Here is an 11777-nt window from a genome sequence, read left to right as displayed (position 1 = left end):
AGCCTACTTCACACTGATGCTGACCTGCTTCCCACTCCTCCCAGCCTGCTTCACAATGATGCTGATTTGCTGCATATTCCTCCCAGTTTGCTTCACAGTGGAGTCATACACTTATGTACAAGGAACAAGAGTAGGCCACTCAGTTGTTTGAACCTGTTCCACCATGCAATAAAATTACAGATGATCTGATTTTAACTTCAAATGTATATTCCTGAATATCTCTGATTATCTTTCATTCCATGGGTAATCAAGAATCTATCTATCTGTGCCTTAAAAAATATTTACAGATTCTGCATCCGTTGCCTTTTGAGGAAGGAAATTCCCAAGACTCACAACCCCCTAAGAGAAAATAATGTTTCCTCATCTCTAACTTAAATGGGCAACCCCTCATTTTTAAACTATGCCCCCTAGTTCTAAATTCTCCCTCAGAAAGAAACATCCTTCCAACATCTCCCCACTCAAGTCCCCTCAGGATCTTATATGTTTTAATGAACTCACCTTTGACTCTTCTAAACTCCCGAGGATGCAGGCCTAACCTGTCTAGCCTTTCCTCATGAGACAATCTGCTCATTCCAGATATTAGTCTAATAAGCCATCTCTGAAATGCTTTCAAATCATTAACATCCTTCCATTAGTACAGTGACTAGTATTGTATGTAGTACCTCAGATGTGATCAAACTAAGATTCATTTTCTCTGTCATACACTTGCAAACTCTGAATGCAATGAAATATTTTTGTTTAACGCTGATTGTTCTTTTGTTGGTTCCTTTCAGGAAATTCCTGTACCGTATTTCATGGACAAACCCGAATATGAATGGACTGAGGAGCAGGTCAAACAAGCTAAAGAATATGCCATCAAAGAGCAGGAATTAAATGAAGAGAAGGACAAGTATCGAAAGGTATATGAGCACAAGAAGCTGATGAAGTAGAACAGCAGACCCCTTACTTATACCTAAGGATTTGTCATCTGTATTAAAATTCCCTCTTCTCAGCATTTTCTGTGAGAGTTGCAACATGCAAGCATTTTTGCATATTGAGCATTTGCACAGCACCTATAATACAATAAAATATCCCAAGGAGTTTCACTGGAGCACTAACAAACTGAACTTAGACAGGAGCCACGTAAGAGATATTAGGGCAGACCAACATCTTGGGTCAAAGGGGTGGGTTTTAAGGATCATTTTAAGAAGAAGGAGGAAAGAGAGCTGATGAGATTTAAGAAGGAATTCCAGAGCTTTGGACCCAGGTTGCTGAAAGCACAGTGATTAAGTGATTAACATCCAGGAATGCTGACAAAGTTGGAATTAGAGGTACACTGAGGTCTTGAAATGCTCTATGTTTTAAGTTGATTACAGAAGTAGGGCAGGGGAAAGCCATGAGGAGATTTGAAAGCCAGGCTAATAACTTAATAAAAAAGAGACTTTGTTTTATTAAGAGCTGACATTTGTGATTGGTGAATGAAGCTTGGTGTGAGGTAGGACATTGGTAATTGATATTTAGATTTACTCAAATACATGTAGCCCATGAAATAAAAAGAGAAATTGCTGGAAAATCTCAGAAGGTCTGGCAGCATCTGTAGAGAGAAATCAGAGTTAACATTTTGGGTCTTTGGGAGCTTTATTTTCTATTTAAAAGAGTAGAGGGAGCTTTACTCTGTATCTAACCTATGATGTACTTGTCCTGGGAGTATTTGATGTGGATAGTATAAAGGGTTCTGATAGTGGTCAGGAGACAGATGAAGTTAGTAGTTAGAGAACAGAGTTTGTGGCAGGTATTGAAGGCAATGACTTAGTCATTCCTGAGTTTCTGTTCATCCAGTAGTGAATGTCAGAGAAGGACTGTGACAAATCAAAAGTTGTGGAAGTGTCATGCAAGTGGGAATGAGGTTGGATTGCATGAAGAACTTGTACAGACAGACAAATTAGGAGCAGGAGTAGACCATTCAGCCCCTCAAGCGTGTTCCACCATTCAATAAGATTAAGGCCTCAACTATACTTTCTTCCCTATCCCAGTATCATTTGACTGTCTTGTTAGTCAACTGGTCAGTCAATGCTGCCAAGAGGCAGGATGTAGATGTGAAGTAGGAGGCAAAGGATAGATCCTGGAGACCCTTAGTGCTAATGATGCATGAACAGGAAGAATCTCTCCCTATGGCTGCATGGAAAAGAATGGATGGTGAGTGAGCATGGGAGTTCCACCAAGCTGTATGTAGTGGAGAGCTGGACAATGGTGTTGTCAACTGGGGCAGGGGTTGAAGACCACTCAACAAGGACAAGGCGAGAAAATTTACCTTTGTCACATTCACAAAAGATGCCATTTCTGACTTTGATGATGAGATTTTATATTTGGCAGGAACAGAAACAGTTTAAAAGGATTCCAGGAAAAACGTCTGCGGATTGCGAGGCATCTGCATATTCATGGACTTTGGAAAGAAGAAGGTTAAAAATGAGCAGATTTTTTAAGGACTTTTGATAGTTGGCTTTTTGATAGAGATGATGATGGCAGATTTAAAGTGAAGGTGGGGGTAAGGAAGAATCATACCCAAGGACAGACAAACCTGAACAGAATCGACTAAACATGGGGAAGGGTTCAGTGAGAATGAGGTTCAGGGAACAGAAGGTGGATCCATGAGCTTGGTGAGGTCATTATGGAAGGTAGGAGAAAAACTAGAGAAAAGTGAGAGTTCAAGATGAGGAGTAAGGTGATGTATCCGTGCTGTATGACTCTATGACTATGTTAGGTCTGATGAGTTTAGGTAAAGGAGGAAAGCACCAGACCAGTTGATGGGCTGGTTTTAATCCTATTGAAAAGGTATGCATGAGATCCTTGCACTATCCCTAAATCTGACGAGAATTAGTAGTAATTCTCTGAGCTCAACTCCATGGGATAGGAGGGGAATACTAACTGGACTTAGGGCTCTTAATCCATAACCAGTCATTGCTACTGATGTGTGTGTATATGTATAGCTGTACATATATATGTGAGTGTTTGTGTGTGAGTCTGTGTTTGTTGTTTATGTGGTTGTACCTAACATGTTCTTTCATGCTATGGGAGAACTAATTTCTCATATTTTACAGACACTGGAGTCTGAGCTGAAGAAATTACAGAGTTCAATTGCAGAAAGCAGAAACAATTTTGATGATATTATGAACAAACTGTTTGAAAAAAAAGTGAGAACGGAAATGATCATCTACCAGGTAAGTCCTCACAAACATCTCTTTCACTGCCATCACCAAGCCAGCCTAACCCCGGACCATTCAACATCAGCTCCACATTTAGTATCAAACCACTCTCTGCCTAGTGACAGCTTCACCCAAACTAGTAATAGAATCCAATTTAACCCCATGCAATACCTGGGAATGTCTAATGGAGACAGTGTAAAGAGAACTTTCCTTTTAGTTTACAAGAGTAGAGGGACCTTTGCTGTGTATCTAACCCCATGCTGTTCCCTGTCCTCAGAGTGTTTGATGGGGACCATGTGGTGGGAGGTTTACTTTCTATTTAAAAGAGTAGAGAGAGTTTTGCTCTGTATCTAATCCTGTACTGTACCTGTCCTGGGAGTGCTTGATGGGGACAGTGTAGAGGGAACTTCCCTTTCAGTTTAAACGAGTAGAGAGTGCTTTATTCTGAATCTACCCCGAAGTTGTTCCCTGTCCTGGAGTGTTTAATGGAGGCAGTGTCAAGAGAGCCTTACTTTTAGTTTAAAAGAGCAGTGGGAGCTTTACTCTGTATATAAATTCAAGCTGTCCCGGGATTATTTGATTGGGACCATGTTGCGGGAGCTTTATTTAAAAGAATAGAGGGAGCCTTACTCTGTATCTAACCTATGATGTACTTGTCCTGGGAGTATTTGATGTGGATAGTATAAAGAACGTTTTATTCTGTATCTAACCCTGTGCTCTATCTATCCTGGGAGAGTTTGTTGAGAACAATGTTGAGATGACTTTACTTACAGTTTAAAAGAGTAGGGAGATCTTTCCTTTCAGTTTAAAAGAGTAGAGGGATATCCAACGCCATGCTATCCCTGTCCTTGGAGTGTTTGATGGGGAAAGAGTCAGGAGAGCTTTACTTTCAGTCTACCTTCAGTTCAAAAGAACAGAGGGAGCAATACTCAGTTATCTAACAGTGCACTTTCTGTTCTGGCAGACTTTGATGGTGATGGTGTAGTGGTAGCTTTACTCTGTTATTAACCCCATTGCTGACCGTGTCCTGGGAGTGTTTGATCAGGACTAAGTAGAGGAAACTTGCCTTTCAGTTTAAAAGAGTAGAGAGTGCTTTGCTCTGTATCTAACCTCATACTGTTCCCTGTCCTGGGAGTGTTTACTGGAGGTAGTGTCAAGAGAGACTTACTTTCAGCTTCATTCAGTCTTTAACCTCATTGCTGTCCCTGTTCTGGGAATGTTTGATGGGGACAGTGTAGAGGAAACTTGCCTTTCAGTTTAAAGGAGTTGTAGTCTGTATCTAAACCCATGCTGCCCCTGACCTGGGAGTGTTTAATGGGGACCGGGTGAAAGGACCTTTACTTACCTTGTAAAGAGTAGAGGGAGCTTTACTCTGTATCTAACCCCATGATGTACTTGTCCTGGGAGTATTTGATGTGAACAGTATAGAGGGAGTTTTACTCTGTATCTAAACCTGTGCTATACCTGTCCTTGCAATGTTTGATGGGGACAGTGTCAGGAAAGCTTTACTCTGTAGTTAGCCTCGTGTTGTACCTGTCCTGCAAGTGTTTGATGGGGACAGTGTTGAGGGAGTTAAAAGAGTCATGGGAACTTTAGTCTCAATCTAACCCCATACTGTCCCTACCCTGGGTGGGTGTGATGGTAACAGTAACAGGAGAGCTTTACTTTCAATTTACTTTCAGATTAAAAGAGTAGAGGGAACTTTACTCTATATCTAACCCTGAAAGGGAACTTACCTTTCAGTTTAAAAGCATAAGGAGTACTTTACTCTGTATCTAACCCCATGCTGTTCCCTGTCCAGGAAGTGTTTGATGGGGACAAGAGGGAATTTTCATATTAAAAGAGTAGAGGAGGCTTTACTTTCAGTTTTAAAAAAAGATTCAAGGGAGATTTAACTGTGTGCTGTATCTTGGATAATGCAGAGGGTAATTTAGTGACTATCTAACTCCATGATGAACATGGAAAATGGCCAATTACTCAATTTACTCAATATCTCATCCCATGCTGTACCTGTCCTTTACTATTTGATGACGAACACTGTAAAGTGAGCTTCACTCCATCTAACCCCATGCTGTCCCTGTCCTAGGGTGTGTTTGATGAGGACAGTGTCGAGGGAGTTACTTTCAGTTTAAAAGAGTAAAGAGAGTTCTATTTTATATTTAACCTGTACCTATCCTGGGAGTGTTTGATCAGGCAGAGGAAGCTCTATGTTAATTGTATGTATTATGGTTTTATATATATAAGGGTGGAGAGCATTGACTGAGTGCTTGAGCACATAAAGATCCACTGGCAGGGCAGTATAGAAACAGGTTATACAGCTGTAATGATCACTTTGAATAAATCCAAAATGATTGATTTCTGGTGTCTTTCTTCATGAACTGACTGTTGGATGTTTAACATTGCTCTATATCTTACCCCGTGCTGTTTCTGTTCTTGGGAGTGTTTGATGGTGATGGTGTTGAGGAAGCTTTATTCTGTATCTCACCCCATGCTGCAGTGTCCTGGCAGTGTTTGATGGGAACAGTGTAGCTTTACTTTGTATCTAACTCTGTGCTGTACATGTTCTGTACCTGTACCTGTACTGTACAGTACCTGTACTGATTGATGGGGACATTGTAAAGCAGCTTTACCCTGTATCTCACCCCGTGCCATGCTGACCTGGCAGTGTTTGATAGGGACAGTGTAGAGGGAACTTCCCTTTCAGTTTAAAAGAGTAGGGAGTACTTTACTCTGTATCTAAACCCATGCTGTGATTAGATTCCTTCCAAGAATAAGTAGAGGCAACTGTTTGTTCGCGTGATTATACTTGAAATTATGTGGTGGTGTCCTGGATTGCAGCTTGTGCATTTAACCATCAGGATAGAGGTGACAGTGTCACTGAGTTAACTGTTGTTGCTTATAGTGTTAGAAACATTCTGGTCATTGCAGATACACAATATATATATACGATTGTTATAAAAATGATCAAATGAAAAAGTACAGCTCAGGAACAGGCCCTTTAGCCCTCCAAGCCTGTGCTGACCATCATGCCCTAATTAATCTAAAAACAAACCTGCCATTTTTCGATCCGTACCCCTCTATTTCCTCCCTATTCATGTACCCATCTAGGTGCCTCTTAAATGTCTTCAATGTACTCTCTTCCACCACCACTTCTGGTAGAGAATTCCAGGTTGCTACCACTCTCTGCATGAAAAACTTCCCTTGCACATCTCCCTTAAACTTTCCCCCTCTGACGTTGAACCTGTGCCCCCTTGTAATTGAAACTTCAACCGTGGGAAGAAGCCTCTGACTATCCACCCTATTTATGTCTCTCATAATTTTGTAGACCTCTATCAGGTGTGGTAATGACTGACAGTTTATCCACAGGAGGAGCTGAAGATTTGCAATCTGGTCTTCTCATTGAGGATAGAGGAAGAGATACGATACAGGGATGCTCAACTTAATTACATACTCGAAGAGCAGAAGGATTTCATGGTACAAAATATGAACAGAAGTAGATCCACAACTGTATATTATTGACAAAAAATAATTGTCCTATTTTGTATAGAATTGATTCTTAATTTTCCTCATTGACCTCTGTCCCTTACTGTTTATTTCCAGGATTACAACTGTCCCATTTTTCACAACTGCACAGCTGCAATTCTGCAGATGGCCACAGGGTGACAGTAGATTGGGGTAGATGGTGACTTGCAGCCGCCATCTTTATAGGGGACAGCAGGTGGCTGCCATCTTTAAAAGGGGCAATGTTCAGTCACCCTCAACTGGGAAGCTGGATAAGAGTGTTCACTGCATTTTCTGTCAATAGGAAGTATGGGGAGCTTGACTTGCTAAGTATACAGAATCATAACTGTTTTACAAACAGCTTTTCACATTGATAGTTTTTTTAAAAATATTGTTATGAGTGCAGTGGAATCTTACAAATAATCTTATCATATACCCCCTCTTCATCCCTCCCTCCCATATTATGGTCATGAGCACCTGCCACCTGTGGTATAGGACCTTACCCCAGTACACTGTCTTATGGGATTGGACTGATTCCAGTCCTATACATATCAACCTAGCAGGCAGTTGGCCATTCAGGCCTGCTCCTCCATTCAACAACATTATAACTGATCTGATTGTAACCGCAAATCAACATTCCCAGCTATCCCTGATAAACTTTGGCTCCTTTTTAGTCAAGAAGCCTCTGCCTTAAGGACATTCAGTGACTTCGTCTCACCCCTCTCTGGGGAAGAGAATTCCAAAAACTGACTACTCTCTGAGAGAAACAATTTGTTTGCATCTCCATCTTAAATAGGAGATTTCTTATTTTTAAAAACTAGTTTAAACCCTAGTTCTAGTCCCTCCCAGAAGGGAAAATGTTATTTCAGCGTCCACTTTGTCCAATCTCATCAGGATTTTAGTTGGATCTCCTCTGATTCTCCTAAATCCAATGCGTACAGGCCCAGTCTACTAAACTTTTCTCATAAGAGAACCCGTTCAATTATGCGATCATGGGATTGATGGTTTATAATCATATTGCTGAACTGTTACTTTTATCACATTACAAAATTGTCTATAAGAGGACAGATTATTGGTGTTATTTAGGTGAACTAGTTATAGTGTTTGCATGATCTTTTCAGTATTGACCCTGTTCTTTCAACATGACAGGCTGTAAAGTCTCAGATGACACAGAACATGAAAGTGATGGTGGACCGATTCCGAGAGAGCTATGATGACCTGGTGGCTGAAGACAGAGTAAAATAATTAACATTTCTTATTTCATTGGGATTAGAGCATATCCAGTACTAAGAGTGGGGATCAGAAAACACAGAGAGGGGAGAGAACAATGCTAGGTTTAGGGAGTGGTCAACCTTCATGTAGGGAGTGTAAAACACTGGTGTTAGGGAATGGACAACACTGGATTGGGGGCAGTGTAAAACACTGGGTTTAGGAAGTGGTCAACCTTGGTGGAGGGAGTGGTCAACCTTCATGTAGGGAGTGGACAACACTGGGTTTAGGAAGTCAACAACACTGGGTTCAGGGAGTAAACAACACTGGGTTTAGGAAGTTGACAACATTGAGTTCAGGGAGAGGACAACACTGGGTTTAGAGCGTGAACAACGTTGTGATTAGGGTGTGGACAGCCTTGTAATTAGAGAATGGACAACACAGATTTGGAAGTACACAATACTGGGATTAGTGATTGGGACGGACCTGTTTTTAAAGAGTGAACGAATTTGTGACTTAAGGCCCAGATAAGGTTTGTACAAAACTGGCCTTAGGGATCACGCAATTTTGAGAAGCAAGGACCATGAGATTTTGTTCAATTGCAACCTTGTTTACTGTCCACAAGCCTACTTGCAGCTCGGCTGACTGATAAGCAGTGAAGTGCTGGGAACCCAGTGTCCTGATCAGGAGCTTTGAAACTCCTATCCTGCACCAACTCTGTTCTAGTTCACAATAGCTCTGGCATACAGGATCAATTGCTCTGTGAGCTTTGGGTTTCTCCCTGTGGGCCAGGAAGCACTCAGCTATGTCTGGTTTACCTTTCTTTCTAATACATAATCTGTCTCTTGTTTCTCCTCAGCTCCTGGATCGTGGATTCAGGAGGGAGTTCTCTGATGTCTCTGCTGCAATGGTCGACCAACTTTATAAATTATACAAACGCAGACCCAAGTGAGTGACCCCACACGCAGCACAACACTGCCCAGTGAGTCACCAACACACAGTAAAACACTGCCCAGTGAGCGACCCACATGCACAGCACAACACTACCCTGTGACTGTTACACAGACTGTCTCCAGACCAGGACAACTCACTATTATCTGCCCTGACTATATATTGACATGTTGTGTTGTGGCTCGTGAAGTCTCAGTTTTCAGAAGAACTCATTGAATATGAAGATGCTGTATGTTTCGGAGTAATCCCACTGTGTTTTGATGCTGCTCCCTGCAAGGGTGTGTCTGGGGCCTTTGGTTTCTATCTGTTAACCCAGGTTCTAAAGTACATTTTCTCGCTCTGTTTAGGGTACAAACGCAAAGGATCCAAGTGGCAACAGCCAACCCTTTTGAGGACCAATCGCAGTTAGTCAAAGACAGCCATGCCAGTTTTCTGGCTGCCATGGTGGATTTAGATTCGCTTGATTTCAAACCTGAGAACCTGGACCCTGCCGTGTGGGATCGGTTCTGTGAAAGTAGGAGGAAAAAAATAGAGAGTGAACATCAGGTGAAAGAGAGATTCCTCTGTTTGTGCTCAGTTCAGCTCCTGATGGGTGTGTTCAGTTTGTGATTTAAGTGGTTCCAAATACTTGAGCTGACTGAACTCCTGGTGGGAGGTCCAGGGTAGGCATTTCAGGCAGCTCACCTGGCACCTCACTGAATGTGTCTAGATGGGAAGCAGGTAATCCACCCCAGTTCCATTTCTCTGAGAGGATAAAACTAAATATGTTCAAACCCAGAGTCATCTATCAAATACAAATACTCTGCAAATTCTCCAACATGATTCCGGGTCTAAACAAGTTAAATTATCAACTACAGTTCCACAGATGAAGCTTTTATTCCCTTGAGTTTAGAAGAGTTTTATTTCGAGTTCCCTCAGCAATCTGCCCATAAATGAGAGCAAAATAAAAGTTTACCTGGTGACTTAATTAAGGTGCTTAAGAGGATAAAACAATTCAAGTCGACAGACAAAAATTATTTCCTCTGATGTGGGGAGTCCAGAACAAGAGGCAAGAACATTAAGATTTAAGCCAGGTAGTTAGAGTCGATGTCAGTTTGCACTTCTTCACACAAAGGGAAGTGCACATCTGGAAAAGTGGGTGGGCTTATGACAAAGATGACATGAGAACATAGGAACAGGATTAGACAATTCAGCCCATTGAGCAGCTCCTCCATTAAATACAATCATGGCTGATCACCCGTTTCAATGCCTGTTTACCCACACTACCCCATTTTTTCTTTGCATCATTAGCATTCACTAATCTGTTAATCACTACCATAAATATTCTCAAAGACCAAACTTTCAGCTTGAATAAAAACATTTCTCCCACTCTCACTTTTAAGTGGCTTTGCCCTTATTTTGAGATTGTATCCCCTGGTCCTACATTACCCAACCGGGGAAACTCTCTATCCCTTTGAATACTTTGCAAGTTTCAATGACATCTCCCCTCATTCTTCGAAACTTTAGAGAACAAAAGCCCAGTTTCCCCAATCTCTTTTCAAAGGGCAGTCCTACTGTCCCGGGAACAAATTTTGTGAACCTTCATTGCACTCCCTCTATAGCAATAACATCCTTGCTAAGATAAGGAGACCAAAAACTGTACACAGTACCCCAGGTACAGTCTAACCAAGCTCCTATACAATTGAAGCATAACTTAGCTAATCCGCTGCTCAATTATCTTGCAATAAAGGCTAACATTCCATTAGCCTTCTTAATAATTAACTGCATGTGAGCCTTCAGTGATTTATCAACAAGGACACACTTTGTGCATCTGCACTTTCCAATCTCTTACCATTAAAGAAATTATCTGCACAACTGTTCCTCCTACTAAAGTCGATAATCTCACATTTTTCCCCATTAAGTTCATAGGCTGAGATTCTTGTTGGGTAAGGCTATAAAGGGTTATAGAACCAAAGCTAGTTAATGGAGTTGAGACACAGATCACCCATGATCTAACCAAATAGCGAAACAGGGTTTGAGGGGCTGAATGGTTTTCTTGTATCTTCCTTGCAAAGCTTCCTGCTGTTTCAGACTGTCCTAAATGTGATCACCATCCCTTCCCATTAATACAGCTGATCCACAGATTCTAGATTTGGGATTTAAAGAAAAGTCTGATTGTAGTAAACCGTCAGACTGTAGTGTCATCTGTTCAAGACCCTGAACCGGAAGTGCGGCGATGTCTGTGTGATAGGCAACTGCTAAGGTCAGTGCCTTACTTATGCTAGTGGATAGAAGGCACTTGCTCCTGCACCAAAGGTGGTGGCAACTGAGATTCTTGGTTTTAGATTTTTCTATTAAAGCCTGAAGATCATGTGTCTGGTCATTTCTCAGGTGAAACTGAAGGCTGTGACTCTGGCAGAGATGCAGATGTTCCTTCAAAGGAGGATGGAGGAGGATGAAAATAATGCACAAATTATCAACAATTTGATCCAGGAACTCAACAAGTCAGTCCCATTTTACATTAAGTATATGGCAGTCAGGGAATTTCTGAAAAAGGGAAAAAAGTCACTTACCACCCTTATACTGGTACCTTGGCATCTCAATCAAGAGACTGTGCATTCAAGCGCAGTCTGAATACTTAATCCTATAATCTGTGTTGACACACCATTGCAGAACTGAGGGATTGCTACACTGTCAGGAGTGCCATTGTTAGGATGAGGAATTAAGCCTCAGATTGGCCTGCGCTGTTGGGTGGGTGTCTGAGATCCTACGGTCATCATTTGGAGATCAAAGAAGTTCTTCATGACGTTGAGTAACTAATAGTTAACTCTCAGGAAAACAGTGAAACAGAATACCTGAGATAACAAGGTGTAGAGCTGGATGAACACAGCAGGCCAAGCAGCATCAGAGGAGCAGGAAGGCTGACGTTTCGGGCCTAGACCCTTCTTCAGAAAT

At 41.6% G+C, this 11777-nt stretch overlaps 1 protein-coding gene across 4 annotated transcripts in view; it reads left to right on the top strand.

Annotated features, from left to right (window-relative positions):
• cfap43 (cilia and flagella associated protein 43) overlaps window positions 1-11520 on the top strand; it is a 73702-nt gene extending 62182 nt beyond the window's left edge. For 3 of the 4 annotated variants that reach the window (XM_048608962.1, XM_048608959.1, XM_048608960.1), the window contains 7 exons: window positions 774-899; window positions 3078-3197; window positions 6549-6656; window positions 7833-7919; window positions 8752-8840; window positions 9191-9389; window positions 11214-11519. In XM_048608962.1, the coding sequence (XP_048464919.1) occupies window positions 774-899; window positions 3078-3197; window positions 6549-6656; window positions 7833-7919; window positions 8752-8840; window positions 9191-9389; window positions 11214-11456 (972 nt within the window). In that variant the 3' untranslated portion in view covers window positions 11457-11519. Of the gene's footprint in view, window positions 1-773; window positions 900-3077; window positions 3198-6548; window positions 6657-7832; window positions 7920-8751; window positions 8841-9190; window positions 9390-11213 lie in introns of all 4 variants that reach the window. The other variant, XM_048608958.1, reaches the window with a different exon arrangement.
• Window positions 11521-11777: the final 257 nt, after the last annotated feature.

This window comes from Rhincodon typus, chromosome 20, assembly GCF_021869965.1.
Source record: "Rhincodon typus isolate 14 chromosome 20, sRhiTyp1.1, whole genome shotgun sequence".
Classification (NCBI taxonomy): domain Eukaryota; kingdom Metazoa; phylum Chordata; class Chondrichthyes; order Orectolobiformes; family Rhincodontidae; genus Rhincodon; species Rhincodon typus.
This window is presented reverse-complemented; position numbering and strand designations above follow the sequence as displayed.